At 34.9% G+C, this 24,828-nt stretch overlaps 2 protein-coding genes across 9 annotated transcripts in view; one reads left to right on the top strand and one right to left on the bottom strand.

The window, feature by feature from the left end:
• Positions 1-6,524, top strand: part of LOC132049475 (nuclear transport factor 2-like) — a 53,608-nt gene extending 47,084 nt beyond the window's left edge. The window contains exons 1-11 of one of the 4 annotated variants that reach the window (XM_059440305.1): positions 1,079-1,096; positions 1,151-1,186; positions 1,331-1,412; positions 2,055-2,192; positions 2,836-3,127; positions 3,203-3,447; positions 3,698-3,872; positions 3,965-4,089; positions 4,193-4,258; positions 5,133-5,199; positions 5,817-6,524. In XM_059440305.1, the coding sequence (XP_059296288.1) occupies positions 1,356-1,412; positions 2,055-2,192; positions 2,836-3,127; positions 3,203-3,447; positions 3,698-3,872; positions 3,965-4,089; positions 4,193-4,258; positions 5,133-5,199; positions 5,817-6,115 (1,464 nt within the window). In that variant the 5' untranslated portion in view covers positions 1,079-1,096; positions 1,151-1,186; positions 1,331-1,355 and the 3' untranslated portion in view covers positions 6,116-6,524. Of the gene's footprint in view, positions 1-1,016; positions 1,187-1,330; positions 1,413-2,054; positions 2,193-2,835; positions 3,128-3,202; positions 3,448-3,697; positions 3,873-3,964; positions 4,090-4,192; positions 4,259-5,132; positions 5,200-5,816 lie in introns of those variants that run through there. The other 3 variants (XM_059440313.1, XM_059440296.1, XM_059440320.1) reach the window with 3 other exon arrangements.
• A 2,098-nt stretch (positions 6,525-8,622) lies between these two features.
• LOC132049498 (galacturonosyltransferase 8-like) lies at positions 8,623-15,443 on the bottom strand. Of its 5 annotated transcripts, XR_009413097.1 has the most exons (5): positions 15,233-15,443; positions 13,485-14,732; positions 12,857-13,219; positions 8,968-9,548; positions 8,623-8,847 (listed from the first exon to the last, which is right to left on the bottom strand). XR_009413097.1 is itself a non-coding variant. In XM_059440331.1 (3 exons), exons 1-3 carry the CDS (start codon positions 15,407-15,409, stop codon positions 12,935-12,937), a joined length of 1,710 nt encoding a protein of 569 aa, XP_059296314.1. In that variant the 5' UTR covers positions 15,410-15,443; the 3' UTR covers positions 12,628-12,934. The 5 variants fall into 5 exon arrangements, 1 of the variants encoding a protein (XP_059296314.1); XR_009413100.1 differs by lacking the exon at positions 8,968-9,548; XR_009413099.1 differs by lacking the exons at positions 8,623-8,847; positions 8,968-9,548 and adding an exon at positions 9,572-9,687.
• Positions 15,444-24,828: the final 9,385 nt, after the last annotated feature.

A 24,828-nucleotide genomic window follows, 5' to 3' on the forward strand; every position in this document is an offset into this window, starting at 1 on the left:
TTAAAGACCAACCCAAATGAAGGGCAATCCGCGCAAAAAAAAAAAGATTGAAATTAGAAATTGTCATGTTATGTAGGTAAGAAATTACACATGAACAACTATAGATATGGCAAGCAATAATTACTACAGTCCGAGATACCGTAAAAGTACTACCAGTAAGTACTCCCGTCGCAATAATTACATCACAGTAAATAAATAAATAAAATAAAAAGAAAAGAAAAACTATTATTATTCTATTTGTTAAGAACTTATTTCATATTAAAATTCAAAAATAAATAAATGCCAATTTCAAAACACTTTTGGATTTGTTTTCAAGGTCAGAAGTTTCAAAAAGTCTTCCTCTTTAAATATCGTCCGTTAAATGAGTTCATATAAATTGAAACGAGAATTATTCTATTAAACGTCTCTCTCTATACAAAATTCATTCAAACCTTTTTCGGAATCCCTTAGGGCGTTTGGCCATAAAAATTTCACTTTTTCTCGGAATCGATACGAAAATTTCGAAGTTATATTATATTCGAAATTTAAAAAACAAGAAAAATTTGAAAGTTTTTCACTTTTTTCACAACCAAACAACTACATTTCAACAAAATATACAATTTCAAAAATTATGATCAAACACAACTCCAACTCCAAAATTCTAAAAAAAGTGAATTTTGTTTTGGTTTCTATGGCCAAATGCTTACTTATACTCTCACAAATAACTTTATCTATCCTACCTTCAATATATTTGCTATTGCCATCAAACTTTAAGGTCATATTTGTCTTTGCACTAAAAAATAATAATATTATATTCACCTTTATTCTGTTAAATCTTTCATATCCTATTTTAATTTTTCTACATGACATATTTCTTTTCCAAATTAAATCTGATTATCATTTAATTATTAGTGAGAGAAATAACATTACTTCAAGCCGCAATAATTACATTACAAAATAAGAAGAAAAGAAAAACAATTATTCTTAAAGGGTTTCTCTCATTAATATAAATTCAGTTCCATAAAACCCTTTCAAGTACATTCTCTATTTACCCACGCGCCTATTCAAAGATCCAGCACTAGCTACCAACCAAAACCCTAAAAAATACACACAAATCTCCATTGTAGAGAGAGAGAGAGATATTGTGTGTATTTGTTGAATAAAGGAGAAGTCTCTCTCTCTCTACTATTTTATTGATCCACATCAGGTATGTTTATTTCTACTTTATTCTTCGTTTTTATGTACGTCTGTGTATGTGCTGATTTGTAGTGTTTAAATATCAAATGTTTCGACTTTTTTGGTATATGTTTAACCTTTTTTTTTTTTATTTTTAAATTAATGATTTGATTAGTTTGTGACTTTGAGATCGATCGGAGATGGCGGCGGCAGTGGAAGCGGCGGCGGCGGCGCAACAACCTGTGTCTGCTCAAGTGGTGCGTCTTTATATTATTTATTTATTCCCTTGTCTGATTTTATGTTTTTTTTTTTTTTAAGCCAAGTTTTAGTTTTGCTTAAGAGTTAATGGTAAAAAAACAAGCCTGAAGTATAACCTTTTATCGCGAATTTCACACCTCAACTATTAGCTAATCCCTCTGTACCAATTCATGTGTCACGGTTTGACTATGTAGTCAGACAAAGAATCTTTTAAGTTTTTTGACATAAAATTTACATATTTGGGAACTATGTAAAGTGTAAGACATGAATCTGTGGTCAAAGAAAAACTTGTTTGAATATTGTGATCCGAAAGGGTTCCACATAATTGGGATGGAGGAAGTATTCCCTTTTCTTACTTGAACTATCACCATTTATGTATTAAAAGTTAAAACAAACCTCGAAGCTGTTGAGGTTGTTCCCTTTTCCTACCTGAACTGTCGACTAGGTGTGTTTTAATATATAGATGGTGATAGTTTAGGTAAGAAAATGGAACAACTGATAGTTGGAGTGTGAAACTCGCGAAAAAGTGATGGTTGAGTTGTGTTTTTGACCATTATCTCTAGTTTTATTTGTTTGTTTTTGGTTTTGTCTTTTCGTGGTATAGATGGATACTCAGGGAGTTCATTTTGTGTGATTTGTAGGTGGGAAATGCTTTTGTGCAGCAGTATTATCATATACTGCACCATTCACCAGGGCTGGTATTTAGGTTTTATCAGGATATAAGCAAGCTTGGTCGCCCCGAAGATGATGGCTCCATGAGCATCACTACCACAATGCAAGTAAGCACTACTGAACTATGCACGTGTTCTTTTTGGTCGCTAACTTCCACAAAACTTGGGTCTTCTTTTCTTTGTTACAAGCTGTTATTTTTTTTCGAAATATTTTTAACTATAAAAATGTGAACTTGCTGTATTTTTTGTATAAGTTCAGAATTTGTACATTTTATAGGTATTTTACAAAAAGTTAAAGGTATGGTGTCCTAAATAAGGCTGAACATTCCGTAGTTCGACTGTTATTGTAACTCGTGTAATTTTTTCCAGTAGTCCTTGGAAAATACTGCAACGAAGACAGGAATAAGGGGGTTCTGAAATGCATGATCTTGTTGCTTGTTTTTAGTTTTGCACTTAAATGGTTTAAAACGTTGTCTCGGGCCTCCTGGATATATTTTTTAATGAATTTTTTTTTGATAACCGAGAAATCCTTAGGGGGTTTTTGGGTTTAGGAAAATATAAAACAGCGCTGGTCCAGCAATAAAATAACAGTGCTGGTCTATTGCTTTTCTAAGAGTTCAAAAATGGTATTAACCTGGTGACTTGTATTTAGTAATTAAAGCAGTTTGCTCTGCTACTGTGTCTTGTTTGTTCTTGTTAAGCATTAAGTTGGCAGTATTAAAGTCTCACATTTTGTCTCGTTTAAATGCAGGCTATCAATGATAAGATACTGTCACTTAACTATGCGGACTTCAGAGCAGAGATCAAGTCTGTGGATTCCCAAGAGTCCTTCAAGGGGGGAGTGCACGTCCTTGTTACTGGATATTTGACTGGGAAAGACAACTTGATTCGAAATTTCTCTCAAACTTTCTTCCTGGCTCCGCAAGACCGAGGGTACTTTGTTTTGAATGACATTTTTCGATATGTGGAGATTGTCAATCAACAAGACACAGTACAGGTTCCAGAAACTGATGTGGTGTTGGCTCCAGTTACTCCAGAGCAAAGTAATTGACAATTCATTAAATTTTGGTTTTATAATGACGTTATTAGCAGCTGAACACTGACTTATTTGTTTGCAGTTGTTGCAGATCCGCCTAATCCCCTTCCAGCTCAGGAGGATCACATTTCTGAGCAGAGCACACCATCTGCTGAGGAAGCAAATGGGGGAGAAGTTTACAACCCTCCTGAGAATGCTAATGTGCCTGTTGTTGAAGAGGAAGTGCCTGTGCCTGAGGTTGTTGATGAAGTGCAAGGTGACTCGCAAGTGGTAGCTGAATCTAACATCGTAATTGAACAGGTCCCGAAGATGTCATATGCTTCAATTGTAAGTGACCTTGGGCAAAGAAGCTCGAGGCCTGTTTCTTCTTCGTTTCCCTTTAATGGGTTATCTTCAAATATTCATTTGGTTGTGTGAATGTTAAAGCTTAACTTTTGGGTGTGTTGCTCAAAGATTTTTTACTAGTGTCAGATGAGCACTGCTCAAATAATTTGCAATGTCAATATTTGTCTTTGGTGGTGATCATTGTAGGAAGGGCATCTTTTAGTTGAACATTTTGCAATGTAATAATTTTCAGGTCAGGCATCTAAAGGAAAGTGCGGCAACTTTCTCCCCTCCTCCAGCTCCTGCTCCTAGGAAGATTGTGCCTAAGAGTGTTGAGCAAGTGAGTCAACCTCCTGCAGCAGTACCAGCCGACAGCTCTGTTTTGAGCTCAGACTTTGTTGATAATGGGAATAACCAAGAGGGAGAAGGCATGGCACTATTCCTCACACTTGACTTTTTGCCTGTTGATTCGCTTCATTGTGTTGATTCTTATTGATATCTTTGCTCTAACTGCAACCAGCAGCTGATGGATACTCCGTCTACATCAAAGGTCTACCTATGAGTGCCACTCCCGCCATGCTTGAAGATGAGTTCAAGAAGTTTGGGCCTATCAAGAATGGAGGCATTCAAGTCCGAAGTAACAGAGTATGTCTGCTTGCACCAATATTTGGGCAATTTGGGGATACATTTATCCGTTTATAGTTGTTTCTGCGTATTCTTATAATTAATTATTGTTGGTGGATGACAGCAACAGGGATTTACTTTTGGCTTTGTGGAATTTGAGGAGGCAACTGCTGTGCAAAAAGCTATTGAGGTATTTTTCCTGTGATTTTGATTAGTAACTTTCATGTGATTTTCTGCATAATTGTTTCCCTTATGAGTTGTATCCTGAGAAATGAGTGGCTACTTGGCTGCTATTTTCATTGCTTTAAAGGTCATCGTATATGTTTTAAAAAGATGTTGTGCACATCTGTATTGCTGATGGTTGTCTATAGCTTGGAATGTTTAATTTCCTGTTGTATTTTCGAATCTCTCTTAACCTATGTGCTGCCACGTCATTGCAAATTACGGCTTGGTATACTTGTATCTTTTTCAATTTATTGTATTTCTCTAGTTGTATCAGAATGTCCATAGAGCTTCAACCAGTATGGCAAATACAAATCAACGTAGAGGAAGAATAGTTTTAATGAAGTGTATATTGTCTCTAGACGATGACTAAGAGGCTTTTTGGCAAAATTGTCAAATTAGCTAAATTTAACTACCTATCATTAATTTCAGTATTATATTAACTCTATTGGAGGGAAAGGGTGTCTATCTAATGGAAGTTGAGACTATTAAGAGTTAATGTTAACTTTTGCATTACTAGTTGAAAGTTGAAACTAGGCTGAATAAGCCTGATAGACACCTCCTATTGTTCATTTTTGACATCCTGCTCCCTTATACCACAAAGTTTCGACTAGACACCTGAACTCGATCAAAATAGTAATTTTCTATTGAAAGCGCACCATTTATACTGGAATAGTTATCACTGCTTTATACCCGAATGACACTGATATGGTTATCACATAGGCTTGTGATATTTAGTGACTTTTACTGATGATGCTTGTGTGTAGCCCTACTTGGTCTTTTTGAATCTTTTCATGTTTTTGGCATGTCTGATTATATGTATTTTTTTCTGTATGTCCCAGGCTTCTCCAATTTTAATTGGTGGACGCCAAGCTGCCGTCGAAGAAAAGAAGTCTACCAATTCTCGAGGCAAGTTCAATTATTATACATGGTGGTTGTGGAGAGTATATTTCTATTGTTTCTTTTCTTGTAAAGGTGAATAGAGTGATGTTCCACTTGCTGGTAAGCATTCTATAAAGCAAGAAATCGAAATTGCATATTGAAATGCACCTTGGGTTTTTTATCAAAAAAAAAAAAAAAAACTACATTTAAAAAATGCACCTTGGGTTATTATAATGTTCATGAAGAGGAAACAGGTGGTTTGAAGCCTATATTGGGGCCTAGTGAGGCTGTGCCTGATCTCTAGTAGGATCAACAAAATGAGAATGTCTGAGAAACTTGCCTTTAATAACTGGAAGTTGCCAATATTTTTAATCAGAAATAATTGGTCAGTATGACAGAAGATGTAGGTTGTTGCACATCTTGATACTTATTCCTTCATGAGAAGTGCCTTAATTAAGACTAGATTTGTGGTTATTTGAGGAATTTTAGAAGCCTATGTTCCATTAGTTTTTGTAGAAATGTTATCCCTACTGCTGCCTTGTCCCCTACCTTGTAATAATTCATTGAAGACATCTAATGATGATTTGTGGGGCTTGATCCATCAGTTCTTTTGGTTGAAATGAATTATATTTCCTCTATTTCAGGTAACACTAGGGGTAGATATCCATCTGGAAGGGGTGGTTCTGGATTCAGGAATGACGGAGGACGAGGGCGAGGAAACTATGGAGGCGGTGGTAGGGGCTATAATCGTGGTGGTGATTTCAATGGAAGAAGTGAGTTTAACAACAGAGGTGGCAATCGCGGAGGGTCATCCAACCGTGGAGGTGATGGCTATCAGAGAGCTGACAACATGGGAGGCAACAACGGGCGAATGAATCGTGGTGGTGGGATGCCAAATGGAACTGCCAAAAATATGACACCACGGATTTCTGCTACAGCTTGAGAAGTAGTTTCAGGCAAATAAGTCAGCTAATTTTGTAATTTTTTATCATTTGAATTCACAATGAAATGGTTGGATATCTCAGGTAGGAGGAAGTTTTGTCATGAGCTGTGATATTTTCATATGAGCTCTTTCTGCATATTTTCCTTTCCCCTAATTTTTTCCGTTAATTGGTATAGGAATTGAGTTTTAAGTAGCTTTTGTTTTTGTAGCATATTGTTATCTTGTTCCCTAGGAAGAGATTAAAATTCCAGTCAATTTGTTAGCCTCTTTGTATCTGTTGAATTATTTTTTGGGCCTTTTACTTGTGTTAACTACAAATGAGTTCAGTTTAGACATTAATTTCTCGCTTGGCTGTATCATCAGCTGGGAGTTTTAATATATCTTCTTTGGGTTGTCTTTGCCTGATGTATGTTTAACTCGTGTCTTTGCTTTCCTTTTGGACTACATATTGTCCCCTGAGTGCCAATATAAATTGGCACGCTTTCTTAGCATCATTGAAATTATGTGTTTCAACAAATAATGCTCCAAAAAATTAACCCAACTAAATAATATTAAAAAGAAACTCAGATGCAGTTATATGAATTTTTATTGTTCACATTACTTCATTTAAATCCATCGATATCCTATTTTATGAATATTTAATCTCTCACACTAGAAGTTTTCAATATTTTACAGTGGGTCAATAAATCTTTAACATGATTACAAATCGCGGACTTTCGACTTTAAAGTAAACATATTAACATGACTAAAATTTTTATTCCAACAAACTGGGATTTTATCTTAGATTATTCTTCCATTATGCACATTTTTCACTTGGTTAAATCCAGAGAGACTCGTCTTGCCTTATGTATAAGGGGGGAAGACGAAAGCGAGGAACACTACTTTAGAGAAGTGCAGAACATTTTTATAAACGGAAAAGGGCCAAAATACCCCTGAACTTTCATAAATTGTTCACTGGTGCCCTTCGTTATACTATTTGGCTACTCATGTCACTACCGTTATACTTTGGGGCAAATATGCAATGGCTTGCCACATGTCACCTTCCCAATGGTCAACCCATTATAATTCTACCTGGATTAATTATTACACCGAATCCGACCTAACATTTAATTCACCCAACCCTTAACCTAAACAACCCATTACTCTCTCTCTCTACACAACTCATCGTCGACCTAACCCACAACCAACTCAAAACACTCCATTGTTCTTTTAGGTGTGTCTCTTTTGCTTAGCCTTTCACTCATTTCATCTTTAAACTTGAATGTTGTTTGACCTAATTGTTTCTGATCTTCATACTTCCAATATTTTGGTGGTATTTTTTTTCTAGGTATTGAATTCGAGGGATGGAAAATATATTTGCGAAGAAGTAAAAAATCAGCGACACTAATAAAGAAATTCACTCAAGACCCGTGAGGGTAAGCTTTGAGCAATACAATTAAAGCAAGTACTTCCAGAGAATTGAACGCTCATCGCTGCCGACCTAACCCACAACCCCACCTTAATGTTCAGTGGATTGAAGGCTTAAAATGTCCGAAGTTAGTTCTAATTCAACGAAGAACTGTCACTGTGGTGAAATTGCTCGTTGTTTCACTTTGAAAACACCTTCAAATCCTAGTAGGAAATTCTATAAGTGTCAACCTAAGGTAAGTGTTATTATTGAATTATTTGTCCAGAATTTTGGTTTGTTGTTTTTTTCAAGTGTTGATCATTTTTTCGTATTTTTATTGGTTTGGACAGGCTGAAAACTGTGGTTTTTGGGAGTGGCAAGATAATTTTCTGGACAATGCTTTGTTGGAAATAAGTGATTTGAAGGAAATAAATTTGGAAGGGTAGTGGCTACGGTGAAAATGGACAATTTAAGAGAGTCGTTGGATGCGGTTAAGCTTGAAAGAGACAACTTGAAGAAAAAGGTGGATAACTCGGAGGCTATAAACAACTCTCACGTGAACAAATCAAGGGAATTGGAAGAAAAGATGTTGAAGATTTTGTTTATGATTTCAACATCTTTTCTTCCAATTCCCTTGATTTGTTCACTTGAGAGTTGCCACCTTTTTCTTCAAGTTCTCTTTCAAGCTTAACCGCATCCAACGACTCTCTTAAATTGTCCATTTTCACCGTAGCCACTTCCAATTTACCCTTCAAATCACTTATTTCCAACAAAGCATTATCCAGAAAATTATCTTGCCACTCCCAAAAACCACAGTTTTCAGCCTGTCCAAACCAATAAAAATACGAAAAAATGATCAACACTTAACGAAACAACAAACCAAAATTCTGGACAAATAATTCAATAATAACACTTACCTTAGGTTTAGGACACTTATAGAATTTCCTACCAGGATTTGAAGGTGTTTTCAAAGTGAAACAACGAGCAATTTCACCGCAGTGACAGTTCTTCGTTGAATTACAACTAACTTCGAACATTGTAAGCCTTCAATTCACTAAAAATTGAAGGTGGGGTTGTGGGTTAGGTCGGCAGCGATGAGCGTTCAATTCACTTAAAGTACTTGCTTTAATTTTTTTCTTGCATTTTTCTGGAATACAACTAAAAGAAATGTTGTTAAAAAATTCAACAAAAAATTAGCATATGCAGAGGGGACAAAAGATGGAAAAGGATAACTAAACTTGTATTGCTCAAAGCTTACCCTCATGGGTCTTGAGTGAATTTCTTTATGGTGTCAATGATTTTTTACTTCTTCGCAAATATATTTTCCATCCCTCGAATTCAATACCTAGCAAAAAAATACCACCAAAATATTGGAAGTATGAAGATCAGAAACAATTAGGTCAAACAATATTCAAGTTTAAGGATGAAATGAGTGAGAAAGGCTAAGCAAAAGAACGAGACATACCTGAAAGAACAATGGAGTGTTTTGAAGGTGGTTGTGGGTTAGGTCGACGATGAGTTGTGTAGAGAGAGAGAGAGAGAGAGTAATGGGTTGTTTAGGTTAAGGGTTGGGTGAATTAAATGTTAGGTCGGGTCGGCTCGGGTCGGATCCGGTGTAATAATTAATCCGGGTAGAATTATAATGGGGGAAAATGGGTTGACCATTGGGAAGGTGACATGTGGCAAGCCGTTACACATGAGGGCATATTTGCCCCAAAGTATAACGATAGTGACATGAGTAGCCAAATACTATAACGAAGGGCACCAGTGAACAATTTATGAAAGTTCAGGGGTAATTTTGGCCCTTTTCTGTTTTATAAAACCAAATCGTAGTAAATACAGACAACCACAGTGCTCTTTGCCATGTTTGGGTGGTGCTATGACAAACTCCAGTATGAAAACAATACCTTCTCAAGTGTCCTTTAGCTTGAGAAAATAACTCCGAACTTTTTGAAAAGTAGATTACAGTGTTTTGGACCTAAATAGTAATTATACCCGGAACTTCTCTGTTGTGATATTAAATGGGAAGAGAGCTTCTGGTGTACACTTCAAAACAGAACATGAATAGATTCATTAAACAAAAGATGAGACCCAAATAAACAACAGTTTAGGAAAACCCTGATTCTAGTAACAACTAGATTCAAAAACATAAAAGGATCTTCTGTTGGGATATGGCATCCTGGTCCTGAGAAAGGAAGTGTATAAATGCATAATGAACATCAATGTTAATAACCTCATAAATGTGTGCTTAGAATATATCTTTCTTTTCAAAAATAACCAAAGTAAAAGTTGGATTCATAGGAATAGTCACTTCCCAGAATTTCAGGGGGATGTTGTCTATTTTAAAAAGTAGTGCCTTTTGAGTGGTAGTTCATAACATAAAACAGTGTCAGTAGCACAATATCCTCGTGTTCAGTGTTATAACCTCATAAATTGTGCTGTATTTCTGTTCTCTTTTTGTTAAACTTAACCAAGAAATCCTCAAGGGCCAGTAGCGCATGGTTCAAAACTCAATGGTGATAGGCTCGTCCAATACCCTTCTCCACTTAAATATCAGGTTTTTATTTGTGGAGGAAGGGTTCGAACCCATGACAACCTAGCCCACACACTACACTCTTACTGCTAGACCAAAGCCCTTGGCTAAATGCAAGTATCTGTAGCAATATCAAGCAGTGCATTCAATTATTTTGGTGACTGTACTAAAGAGTTGTTTCATTAGCATGTTACATGAGACGCTTCAACTGCAGTTTCTTTAGAAAGCCCACACTAAACCAAGGAATTTGACTTCTCTTATATTAGTAAGTCCGGAACCTAAATGATGGGAAAAAAAACCCAAATGGACAAAAGAAACTATAACTATTCTACCTATAGTGCATGAAATTGCTGCGCTATAGGGGCCAAGGAAACCCTAACGACCGTTAGACCTGGATTGTTAGGCAGGTCCCTAGAGTGCAGTAATTTCATGCGCTATAGGTAGACGTACAGTATTTTCTTCTGGCCATTACTTCGGTGCATTCGGCTTTTTTACCCTGTTTAGATTAGGGACTCTATATTCGTTAACCAGGGAAGTCACAAGTTACGGACTCTCTATTAGATATCTGATGTCTGGATGTCTATAATCATCCTGAATGAAGTAGACTAAATTATCTAACCCGGTCATTTTACACCCTAATTTATCCACACAACAAATTTTGGCAATTGTTGTTCATCCCTTTCCCCCTAAAGTTCAGAGAAGGGTGATGTACAGAGCCTTAGTCATCTGACATCAAACTTTTCTGATATCAATAGGCGAGAAATGGCTTTCAATATCTACACTTATCTTAGCATTTCGAATATAACTAACCTATACTGACTTACATCCCAGCTTTAGTCCAATTTGGGAGGAGAATCTTGATGATGATTACAGAAAAGTCAGTAGAAGAGAATGCTCATTACCAATGAGAAAAAGTTTCATGATTGAAATACACATGGGCCTTCCATTCAAAAATATAGAGTAACTCCTAATGTAACATATATTTTTGAAAGAAAAGACCATGCATACTGCAATCATGAAAATTATACTTTTTCTAACATAGGCAAGCAAGCATTTGGTCAAGATTCACGCTCCCAAAACCAAAATTAGTCTTGCAATTATTTTTCAGGTTAGGGTGGTAGTCTTTTGAATACAAGATAATCATTTTTGCGTCTTTTGAATATAAAGACAGAAATATAAGATGGATTAGGAACACAAAAATTTACATGCAATGTTGGCCTCCCTTTCATGTTTGGACAACACAGCCGAATCCATCTAATTTGAATATCTAATTTCTGCAATGAAAGCTTCATTCACCAGAATTTCTTATAACCCAGTATATATGAGACAACCTAGTTATCAATTTCTTCCACAAAATCTCCAATTACCAATGGAGACAAGAAAACATAGCTTATATCTAAGGTACTCTAAGGTATCAGTTTTGCCAGACAGCTGAAGCCTAAGGAGAAGGTACTATGAATTTATTCTACCTACACCAAGTGTGAAGGGGAAACACTTGAAACCCTAGATGGACTAATTCATCACTCAACTAGACCAGTACTTCAGCTTATGCATACTTTTCCAAAGTCATTCTAAAGAGTAAAGGTTTGCTGCATTGACTCCTGCAAGTTTGGGTGAATGATCAAGATTAAGTTTAATCTACACTTGTTTAGTTGAAGCCTATTGGGCATTTAAAGTAAATCTCCAATTAACTAGAGTCTGAAAAGTAATCCTCCGGAATAAACATTTTTTTTTGGATAACCGAGAAATTTTCCCGGGAGTTGGCTGGCCTGCCCCAGTTGGCCTGCAGGTTCAAAACTCGGTAGAGTATGAGCCCATCCCTCTAATCTGAAGTACCAAGCTTCGTGACAAAATATCCAAACTCGTGACGTGCTCCCAATCATCATATCCCAAGCCATGCCCTTACCACTAGACCAAAGTCCGGGCGATTCTCCACTTTGTAGTATTCAATCAATTTACATTCAGATCACTACCAGCTAAAAGCAGGGTATGCTTTTCCTCTCAGTGGAGAAGGATTTAAAACAAAGATATTCACAATTTGCCAAGGTTACATGCTTTTATATGAAAATGTAATGAGGAAGGGAGTGTCAGCAGCATGATTATGCCCATGAGATAGCCAACTCCAGAGGCTACTAATAAAGTTCCCCAAGCAATATGCCTGTCTTTTTTCTTCAAACATATGCTTGGGAAGGATTAACATTAAAAGAAAAGGGAGACCACCTCTTGAATTGCCATGTGAAACTATAATTGTTATGCAATGCAAACTTGATGTGTGCTTGGGAAGGATTGACAATAAAAGAAAAGGGAGAAACCATCTCTTGAATTGCCGGATGAAACTACAAATTGTTATGCAATGAAACTTGACATGTGCTTGGATTATTACCTTTGTCAAAAAAAATAAAAATATATGACATGTTTTTGGGAAATATTGACAATAAAGAAAAGGGAGAAACCACCTCTTTAATTGCCATGTGAAACTATTAATTATTATGCAAAGAAAAATTGAATTGCATCCCATATTCAAAAACCAAATGGCAGCAAGAATTCACATAGAACAATTGAATAGCAGACAAGATGTTACCTAATCACGAATTTCAAGACAAGTGTTCCTTAATCATGAAAACATATTACACCCCTGAAACTTGACAGTATAAACTGATATAAACTTAAAAATTAAGAGAGCATTTAAAATAATTTTTCCAGCATCAAAGAATGGTAAAAATTTATAAACAATTGGAAACTAAAACACTAAACTAAAGTAGAAAAAGAAAAATGCTAAACTAATATAGACGTAGTAGAAAATATAAAATTGAGTACTAACTTTACGTGTGAGGGAGAGGCGACAAGCCAAACAGGAAATGCTTGTAGGACTAGCTTGTTAACTCCATCAAGCCTAATTTCAACCATCACCAAAATTGAAATTACATGCCTGCACGTACTCATTTTCTTTGTCAACATACTTGGACCAAAGAGGCCGAAATTGGCTCATTGCAATATCAAGCCATGGTTTCATATTCCCATTGAAGTGGACCACTGCAGCATTGTTGATCTCATCCATGCTGATGCTTGGATTATAGCCAAGCCCCAAAACATGCCAAGACTTATCAAGTGGTTTTGTTGTGGAATAAAATGTGATCAAACCTGGAGGCAATGTTCCCAATTTCCATAATGTCCGATTTTCATTCTGCAAAATATTAGCAGTTCTATTAGTCAGAATGAATATACTTGTAGTTAAAGTAGTCCTGGAACAAGTTACTTAAATCCAGTGAAGAAATAGGACAATCGGCCTTTAGGCAAAACAAAACCTAGATCGTAAAGCACAAGCACATATGAAGAAGCACAAGATATCTGCAAGCATGTACAGGGAAGAGATATTTGCTTAATAGAGAACACTATGACTATAACTAAATCTAGAAAAAAACATATTCAAAGAAGTAACTGCATCTCACCATGCTCTGCCAGTAATGGTATTCTTCAGTGGACTTCTCCCTCCTCCAAGCATCTAAGTCAAAGAAGTTCATTCCATAAGCCCATGCACATGCCTTGGGATTAAACTTCTTTTTGATCAATGGGTGTGAGAAATTCATGTATTGTGCATATCGATGGAATGAACCAAAACACGTCTCTACAGCTCCATTCACCTTACCATCCATATCTATCTTCCAGAGGCCTGTCAAATCTCTCTGAACAACTATATCATCATCCAAGAACAAAATCCTGTGCAACTTGGGGTACATTTCGGGCAAGTAGAACCTAAGGTGGTTCAATATTGACAGATACTTGGGGTTCCTGAATTTCATATTATTGGTATCCTTGGTTGCATTCTCAAGCTGATTATTAAAGTAGAACTGCTGCATTTTTGCAGATTCAAGTTGCTTAAGTACTGGGACATAAGAGGAGTTCAAGAACTCATAATCTTCAACAGCCTTCACTTCAATGTGAGCTCCGCTGTAATCTTTCATCCTGAACATAACTTGCATAGCCCCAAGATTCATCTTATCAGTCACAACATGAAACACGTGCTGTGACGGGTCTTTCGAGTTCTTTACGGCTGAGTTCACCACAACTGAAGCAGCAAGCACATTATCAGAGAAAATTGCATAATGATAAAGCTTAGGATCCTCAAACTCCGAAGGAGTAGGTTTCCCATCATCTACATACTTCTCCGGACATGCAATTCGTTCTTCCATTAACTTCATTGCCAAACAATGCACGCTTTTTGGAATAGACTTTGCAGCTATCAAGCTAGAAAAAGCACCTTGCTTCTTTGCCTTGGTTAATTGCTCATTGATTGCAAAAATAGTGTCTTTAAGCTTTTGAATCTTTAATTGATTATCAAAAGACTCTTTTGCCTCTACAACAACTTGTCTCGTTACTTTTATTCGTTCCTTCACGTGCTTCTCAAACCGCCTAAGCACTGACTCGTCAATGGGCTTGCCATCTGACTCAAACAACGCACTGTATGGAGGTTTTGTGATGAGATCTGTTAAGTTACCAGATAACTCCGCGAACACTCTGACAAGTTTCGAGTTTTCGAGCTTCATCTTTCTAGCATAGGAAGCATAGCCCATAGCTAAAGCGCGGTGATCATCTGCTTGTTTCCTAATGTGTTCAAGCCTTGGCTTCAAAGGATCCGATTTCAAGCCTAAAATGGACCTACGTTTTGATCCAACTCCATACAAATCATTCGAGAAACCCTATTTAAACAAAAAATAAGCAATTAATACATTAAAAAAAATGCACAAATAAATTCATATGGCAGTCATTGACAAATGCACAAATAAACGCTTAAGAGACTCAAATTATAGCACTGAAAGTGAAGAGAAACTAGAAATACTGAGAGATAAACAAATTACATACTTAATGTTATTAAGAAAATTAAAGTAAAATACTAAGAAATGTTTTTCCCGTAGCATCGATTCCATGAGAAAAGAAGTCGATAGATGGAGAAATCATTCGAGAAACCCTAATTAAATAAAAAAAATAAAGCAATTAATACATAAAAAGGCACAAATAAACGCATAAAAATTGAAATTATAGCATTGATATGAAAAGCAACTAGAAGCACTGCTCAAAGTGCTATTTACGATATTGAGAACTCGGTAACTCTGAGAGAACAAGCAAATTACATAGACTTAACATATACTAAAACAAAAATTACAGCAACATATTGAGAAATGCAAGGAGTAGGACTTACGTGGCGGTGATCGGAAGGATCGTTAGATGATGTGTAGAGAAAAGAGAGAGATAACAACACGAAAAACGCAACACTGAGAGAAATGGCTAACAACTTAAAGGTGACACGAAATGACGTGGCTGAATGACTCATTCTCCGATAATCGGAAAATGAAGTCCGGTAACTCCGTAGAGCCATTGAAGATACTTAGAGAGACAAAGTGAGGGTTCCGAAAACATTATAAAATGAAAAAAATAATAATCAGAGAGATGGAGAAATTGGGGATTATGGGATTCTTCGGCAGGAAGATAGAACGAGATTAGTGTTATTGGTTTTTTAGTTACACAGTTACGCTGTGTGTATTTATCTCAGGGTATGTAATTATCCTTTTGTTGTTCTTTTCTATTCACTTACTACTCTAGAAAACTTCTTTTCTTTGTTATTTTTATTTTTTTAACTGTGGTTACTTTCTAAAACATAATTTTAAACATGTCAATAGATTTTTATGGCTATAAATTATATCAATATTAAAGTCAAACTATTTATAAATAAATTAAAATATTTTTATTTTTAAATAAACTAAAAAAGGTTTATGAATAGAGAGTACTTATTTATTTACTGCAGAATATTAAAGAATATGATTGACTTTCATTTTAGATACTTCATTTTTTTCAGAACTTTCAAGGAAGTTGTTTGTGTTTTCCTTTTAAGTTTTGTACATGCTGTTAAAAAAATTAACACAAATATTCAATTTGACTTTCACTCTCGCTATTTGCTTTAAAAATGAATTATTACTATAACGTTACGTTGATCATATTTTTAGTTTTGATTTTTTCATATATCCTTGTAAAAATTGAGGTTTTTATCTTAATAAATAGATTATCAAAAAATAGGTATTAATGTGATTTCAAGATCTATCAACAAGGAAAGATCCCAAAATGGGACTCTATAAGCATGTGATATAAACTAAAAAGTAAGGAAGCAATAAAACAAAGGAAAGCTCCCATCTCCCTTTAAAGAAGGAGCTACTTTAGGAGTTCAAAATCACCACCTTTCAAAAGGAGGTAAATGCTTTAACCATTTTTCATATAGTCCACAAGGAAATTGACAAATACACCGTTGTTCAAGAGGGAGATCAAGAAGTAGAACATATGACATTATGATTCAAATTCTGATATCTTTGACCACTTCATATATTGTTCCTTGGATTTCGATACTACCTTATAGCGTTTAAATTATTAATAAATATACGTTTGATTTTTATATGCGAAATTTGCAATTTTTGTACCTTAATATTGAGAAATTCTATTTTCAGTCATAGTAATATTTGCCTAAACACATTTAACTTTCAGTCAATTGAAATGAATTTTTTTTTTTATCCCTTTGCTTATGAATTTTATTTTTGCTTAGTAAATAGTAGAGTTTATAAAAAGAAAGTACAAAACCTTTATAACAAAAGAAGTGTCACGACCCAAACCGATGAGCCGTGACGAGCGCCTGATCTCTAGTGACCAAACACCCCTATACTCGTATCTGGACAATACCGAAGTGACGAGCGCCTGATCTCTAGTGACTAAACACCCCTATACTCGTATCTGGACAATACCGAACAACAAAGGCCCATACATAACTCAAATCGAACCTTGCACCGGCACATGAAAGAATGACATCATGCACTTTGTACAATTCGTACATACATATGCTGAAAGAACAATGCGAGCTGACTGAGCCGCCACATATACTATACACAAAAGAAATAAAATCGGCAAGGCTACATCATCTATCAAATACGTACAACTGTCTACAGACCTCTACTGGAATAAAGCTGTAGAAAGGACGGGACAGGGCCCCGTCATACCCATACATATACATGCATATACGTCTCAAAATAGCATACCAAAATGGTCCGCAGCTCTGGATCAAGTGGAGCGCACCGGCAACAGCTGAGGGGAAATCCTACTAAGCTGGATTGTCCGTCTGTCTATCAGTACCTGTGGACATGAACGTCGCCCCCCAATAGGGGAGTCAGTACGGATAATGTACCGAGTATGTAAGACATCAATAGTAACATGAAAATAGTATGAAGGATAACATAAAATGAATGAGTCATTTATACCTCATAGTACCTCTTAAGACGTGCATTATACTTACGTAACCGTCCTTTGAAGAAAACATTTCATACATGTACATATACTGATACCATACTCGATCATATAGGTTCGATGTCATTTATACCCGGCCGTAATAAGGCTCGATATCGTCTGTACCCGGCCATAACAAAGCTCAGTCCTACCTGTACCCGGCCATGACAAGGCTCAGTATTGTCCGTACCCAACTGCAGTGGTATGCGCGCAATAGATATCATACCCGACTATATAAGCTCGGTGTCACAATATAGCTATATATATATATATATATAGGAATACATAAGTAAGAGCAATATCCTCATTATCATCATCAACGTATCTTTCCACTAAGGGTCCAAGCAATCGTCATAAGACGAGATCGACGACGATAACCAGATCAACAAAATTATGAGAACTTTGAGAATCATGAGCTTCTAGCGTTTCTAGGAATAGGACATTTCAGATATCTTAAATGGATTCACAATAAGGAAATCATGCCTTTAGAAAGAAGGGTTAGCCTTACATACCTTGAAACGTATCTAATCGTCCAACGTCTACTTCTTGAGCTCGTATGTCTACAACCAAGATACCATAGGCCACAATTAGCCCCTTTTATAACATTTACTATTCAATCAAGTGGAAAAGGAACTGAATGAAGTTCGGGCAACATCTCCTTCATAACTCAATAATCCCTCGATTTCCAATTTAACCTAAATATCAACAACAATATTAACAATAACCATATCAATACTTACACATCAAAATACCATTAATTCTACTCCAAATCATCCCTCAAAATAGCCCTCAAGCCCAACTCTACCCTTATTCCACTTACAACTTCCATAACTATAAATCTATAATCCTCTTTACTTAAAACTACTAAAACTCTTGGTAATTAGCTTAAACACAAAGGTAGGAATCATATACATAACTTGAGAAGTCTAGGGTTCCAAGGATCAAAGATCGACTTCCAATTCCAAAGCTCAACAACTCCAATAGAACCCTAGGAGCAACTTTCCCTTCACAAGCTCGGGTTTTATGGGGCTCGGATCTTACCAAATCTCCACTATTATGATAGGAAATATTGGGAGTAAATATACTAGGGTTTTCTCTGACTTGGAAGAGAGAAAATGAGAAATAAAGTCGTGGAATCATATATTTATACTTGGAACTAAAAAGTTCTAGCGGTGCGGTTCGACGAGCGGGTCGACGACCCGTCGACGTGTCGACGGTCCGTTGACTTGCTCCGTCGACCTGCGCCTGCAGATTCAAGGCTGCGGAAACATAACGACGCCGCACAACGACGGTCCATCGACATGTCGACGGCCCGTCGACGATGACTGGTGTCTGCAGATTTTCCTGAATCAGTTCAGGTTGCATCGATTCGATTCGTTCAACTTCTAATCACCGTAAATTGCCGGGAATACTGCTTTGGTACCTTTGTACACAGGGTAAGACACTTTCTATCTCCAAAACTCGGGCTCGGGTCTCTATTCCAAAGGTATACCCGACTATGAAATCATAGGTTCTCCTACAACGAAAACGAGAGGCGTAACAAGAAGGGACGATTTTTTTTTTCTTTCTCAACAGTAGAAATATTATACAACTTGAATGAATCTACTCAAATCTTCATATTAGTAAATAAAGTTTCTTTCAACAATATTTAAGGTAATGTATTGTAAACACTTGCCTAACACCTTATTTTTATTTATTTTTTAAGCTTAAAAAGCTCTCTGTGTTGTAAAAATACTACATTATATTATAAATAATAAGTGCGACCAAAAAAGATACTACTAACTTTGTGAATATATTTGTGTACATTTAAATTCTATTAATTAAATTTGAGGTCTCATGCTTATAAAAAATGGGCTTTAGGCCACTAGATTAAAAAAATAAATATTTTGACTAAACTACCAAATTAATAAGACTCTTGTCTATTTATTGCCTTGAGTAAATCGGGGCGAATCTGGAAAAATAAAGTTAATTCCTTCTAACCGGATACTTCTTTTCAATTAAAATAAAAATGCTAAGTGGACACTTATTTTGAACCGGCGGAGTATTGAGAAAAGATTTACACGTAATCAATTTCATGAAAAAAGAAGTATCTAGAAGGAGAAATGTGAGGAGTAGAACTTATGTGATGGTGATCGGAAGGATCGTTAGCTGACTTGTAGAGAAAAGAGAGAGATAACAATACAAAAAACGCAACAGTGAGAGAAATGGCTAACAACTTAAAGGTGACACGAAATGACGTGGTAGAATGAATCGGAGAATGGAGCCCGGTAGCTCCTAAGAGCCATTAAAGATACTTAGAGAGACAAAAGTGAGGGTTGCTTCGGTGAAAACACTATAAATAATCCATTAAGTGGAGGTTAAAAACAAAATGAAAAAAAGATAAATCAGAGAGATGGAGAAACAGGGGATTATAATGATGGTGGAATTGCGTATTTAATGCAACTATAATATGAGAGTGGGTGGGTCCTGATGATAATCTAATACAGGATTCTTCAGCTGATCGATAGAACAAGATTAGTGCAGTTGATCTTTTTAGTTAAGCAGTTAGCGTTTTGTGTTTATCTCGGGCGAGTAGTTATCCTTTTACTGTTCTTTCTTAACTTATTACTCTATCTGTTTCAGTTTAAGTGATTTTTTTTTACTGTGGCTACTTTTCGAACCTATGGAGTATAATTTAAAAAGTAAAATTTACTTGGCATAGGTTCCATTATTACCTATTTATGGAACATAACTAAACTTTTCAATAATTATATTTAGTAGCTAAAATATAACATATTTACTTCACATAACTACCATATTTTTACCACTCATCTAATACTTCTCACTCCCCTAAATTTAAGCCAAAAAACGTGTCTCTCTCCTACACTCCTAAATACACGCCATTATTCACCATATTCATTACTTTTCCTCCAATTTCAAATAAGTTTTACAACTCTTCAACTTCCTTTTTTATCTCTAATTAACTACTCATTAATTTCACTCACGTTCAAATCTAATTCCCAAAATAAAGTAAGATTCTATCTTGATTTTTAATTTTTTACCGTGTATTTAACCTATATTTTGGGTTTTTGATTTTCATGTTGAATAGTAGCATAGTTGGTTACGACTTTTGTTCTTTGTTTTTTCATTTTGGACATATTGTTTCATGTGCGATGAATGTTTTTTAGGATGGTTAATATTGAACACCACCTTATGGTTTTTATATTGTTGTTTCTTTCAAGTATGTTATTTTTTCAATGCATAAATTCCATTTTCATTATCTGTGATGTATTCATTTAACAAAGTAGTATATATATAACCATTTAAATACAGTGAATATATACAGAAAATATAACTCAGATAGATTCCATAAGTCCATTTTTTAAATTACAGTGTGTTACAAAATTTAAAATTTCATTTAAATACACTTCAAATATATGTAAAATATATATCAAATATAGTTAACGATAAAACGAATAAGTATATATCTTGTATCGGACAAAATGCAACTAAAATATGGCCAAAATATATACGAAATACAACTATTAAAGCATAAACCCGAGAATGACGGATAACACATATTGTACTTTTTGAATATGATTGTACTTTTTTGAATTCAATTTTTTGAATTTATTACCTTTTTGAATGAGATATGGAATCGGATATGGAATGGGAAGATATTTGCGTGAATCGGGGAACAATAGAAGATTTTAATTTAAATTGGAACGATTTTGTTTCCATAAATATAATAGTGTCGATTAGCCTCGCGTCTCGTATTTTACGCTATATTTACACTATATTTTGGTATACCCGACTACTAGCTAAATATATATAGTCATCTAGTTACGAATTGTAAATATAGAATATGTAGTTATGATTGTTAGAAGGTCTTAAAAGGTAGGCTGTTGTGAAAATTTTACATTTAAAAAAGGGAAACGGGTCAAAAAAAACTCTCTACTTTAGGAAAAGGGCAAAAAATATCCTCCATTACAAATTCGGGTCGAAAATACCCTTCCCGCCATGAAAGTTTTCAAATATATCCCTGTCTTAACGGAAATACCCAACATAACCAGATTTTATTTTTAAACCCGATCCAAAAGTTTAATAATTTTTTTTTCTATTAAACTATTGCAAATACAAGTGTAACCTACAACATTGCACATATAACGATACAACATTATTGTTATAATTTCTTAGTCGTGGAGGCAATGGAGAAAATGAAAATTGTTGCAAATACTGAAAAGTCATTTTATATAAATAGCATTTGTTTTTATAATTTTGAAGAGTATTTTTGCGTGGATGGATGAAACTAATGCACTCTTACGAGAAATTAGAAAAAAAGAAGGAAAAAGTTGTAAGCAATTGTAACTAACATAGCGCGCCTTAGTGAAGTGCCATATATCCGGAGAAAAAAATATTACTGAACTCTGTTTTCGTGTATTATTGAACAAATATGGGCCAGAAATGGAGGAAGAGGAAAAAGAACAAGTGAGAAAATGGTCCAAGAAAACAGAATTCAACTTCAACTTCTACTAGTGGGGAAATTATGTTCTGCAAAACTTTATGTGAAACTTATGTTAGGGACTCATGTAGCGTTTCAATTGAAAGAAAGACGCCGAAGATCATTTACCTCGTCTTGCACCAGGTAAGTCCAAGATGTTAGAATTTGAAGATAATCGCGGGAACAACTTCAGATGAAATTCGTGCACTCTAATTTTGGAGACTACTATTTCAGAAAAGGGAGGAGAGATATAGAGATGAACACAAGTTGAAATATATGGATTTGTTAACTGTTTATCAGAAAGAAAAAACAAAATGGATTTGATGACCATCAGTATTTCTATGTACTTGAATGTCAAAAGCTGAGCCCGGATTTTTTTCAAGATGATATTACTTTGGTCATGAAAGAATTGATTGCCACTCTACAAGACCCCTAGTATGTTTCTTTTCCATTCTCAATTTTAGTCATATACCTCTTTTCTTGAATCTTGAATAAGGCTAACAGAGTTCTGTAATAATTTTTTTTTTTGCAGTGCATCGATAGTGGTAGAACCGTTGCTTGATAAGAAGTTACGCTATAAAGATCTTTATGGAAATTCCAAAGGCTTACAGTTAACGATGCAAGAAGTGGAAGATAATCTCCATGATGTTCCGCTTCCTGAAATTGGAGGGAAAGTAACTCTATATTTATTTGATCCAATTGGAGAAAGAGTTTTCGAAATGGAAATGGTACATAGTGAGGAGGAGGAATATTATCTTGGAGGAAAAGGATGGGAGGAATATGTAGTTAAGTATAACTTGTTAATTTTTGACACCATCTCTGTTGACAAGGTAACTGTGTACCATGATGAGCTAAAAACAAGTGCAGAATGTATTTGGGAAAAGAAGATTGATCGAAAAGAAATTAGATCATCAGCTTGTCAACAACTCCTATTACTATGAAATCACTTATCAGACAAGAACTGCTAAACCCAACGAAAGACGAAAACAATTAAGCAAGACGATCGAAAATAGTTCAACACCTACTTCGACTACAACAACTATCACTACTGGCAATAATAACAGCAAGGGTAAAGGACTAAAGGTGTCGCCATTCCTCAAAGGGAGCCAGAATATGATAGAGATGATGCCTACTGGCTCTCATACGACGATTAATATAGAGGATTATATTGATACAGTGGTAGTAGTAACTATATACTCATGCTCCAATTTTTTACTTGATAATGCTTCGCTTATTTCACCACTCTTATTTTTTTGGTCCCATTATCCTCCTGAGCTTTTTTAAAAGCAATAATTACCACGTTAAACTGAATATCTACTCTCCTATGGGAGAGTGACATACAATATCCTTGCCACATGTATATTTATTTGTTTTCTATTTTTTTTAATTCTTTTCACTTACGTGGCATTTTTTTTTTTAAATTTGAAAGAATTTTCTTTAAGAAAAATGAAATATGGTTATTTTAAAAAAAAAAATTTGACAATTTGATTTTTTTAAAACCCTTTTTTAAAAAAAAAAAAAAAAAAAAAACCTGAAAACTTGGATTTTTCTTAAAATATGGAAAAATTGATTTTTTTTTTTTTTTTTAAAATAGTCTTAAAAAATCTAGATTTTCATGATTTCATTTTCTTAGGACACTTTTATTTTTCAAATAAAATCTGGAAAAACTTTTTTTTCTTGTCAAAATGTGAAAAATTAAATTTTTATAAAAATTTGGAAAAATATTTTTTTTTAAACAAAGTCCAGATTTTTTAATAAGAAAGCTCAGTTTTCCAGATTTATTTTCTAAAAAAAAATGGATTTTTCCATTTTTTTAAAAAGAATTCAGTTTTCCATATGTTAAGAATATAGAGATTTTTATAAAAAAAAATTAAGTTTTCCACTTTTTTTTTTTTTTTTTTTTTTATAAAAAAAATCAGTTTAGAAAGAAAAAATTTAAGCTTTAACGATAATTAATTAAGTGAAATTAAATGTGAAGTGCCCAATTAAAAAATGACACCGTAAGATTTTATGCTTCTCACCCTCCCAAAAAGAGTGAAATAGATTTTTCTTGTCATGTCAGGATTTAGGGTGGTAATTATTTTGTTTTAAAAAAGTTTAAGGGGGTAATAGGACTCCTGGAAAGTTGAGGTTTGTCGTAGCAACTTTTGCCAAAATTCAGGGGTAACAGTGCCTTATCTTTTCTACATTCTTTTTGATAGATTACCAGAGTTTGACTTGGGAGAAAGCTTTGCAGCAGAAACCCCTGCTTTCTTGAAATGTTTATTGCTAATGTTTTCTTTCTGGTTATTATTAAACTTGTCAAATTATGGTAAACATTAAAGGCAGTTGAAAAAACGGGAGCCATGAGTTCTTTAGGATGTGTTTGACATAAACACAAAAGTTTGGGAATTGATCTTAAAATATTGGTAAAAGTATTTGGCAACTCACGTGGCAAAGGGAACTATACAAAATGTTTGGATTTGTACTTGCTAGTCTAATTTGTTTGGACAAATATACACACGTACTAGATCTCTTCCATTGTCCCTCAAGTTTGTCTAAGAGCTCGTAGCCAATAACACTCGTACAGATAGACTCAAGTCGAATCATTTGAAAATTTCACAAATCCAAGTAAAATGTCCGTTTTTAAAAATTTCTTTTCCTGTATACTTGAGTAGATAACAAACAATTTTTGAAGCTAATATAGCGCCTTAATGAAGTGACATATCGGAGAATAACGAATGGTTGCTCCTCTCTGTAGCAAATTCACCTTCTCATATAATCTGTCTTTCTTATCTTCTTGAACAAAGTAAAATTTTGCTTCCACTGAGAGCACATATGAAGTTTTAAGGGAGGAAAAAAGATGAGAATGATCCAGAGTACTAATCCTCCATTATCACACATTCATTGATTATGAATGCCGGTTTGCATTAACTTTGAACGATACTCCCTCTTCAAAATAAGCATTCACTTAGTCTTTTGCACACTTCTTAAGAAAATATTAACTCCTAAATTTC

Source organism: Lycium ferocissimum, chromosome 1, assembly GCF_029784015.1.
Source record: "Lycium ferocissimum isolate CSIRO_LF1 chromosome 1, AGI_CSIRO_Lferr_CH_V1, whole genome shotgun sequence".
NCBI lineage: Eukaryota > Viridiplantae > Streptophyta > Magnoliopsida > Solanales > Solanaceae > Lycium > Lycium ferocissimum.

What these genes read in the sequence shown, in the direction of transcription:
- LOC132049498 (XM_059440331.1), bottom strand. Translation starts at nt 15,409, where the DNA reads ATGGCTCTACGGAGTTACCGGACTTCATTTTCCGATTATCGGAGAATG. An exon ending in ATCCTTCCGATCACCGCCAC is followed by an intron (nt 14,733 to 15,232) that starts GTAAGTCCTACT and finishes TTGTTTAAATAG; the next exon opens with GGTTTCTCGAATGATTTGTA. An exon ending in ACCATTACTGGCAGAGCATG is followed by an intron (nt 13,220 to 13,484) that starts GTGAGATGCAGT and finishes AATATTTTGCAG; the next exon opens with AATGAAAATCGGACATTATG.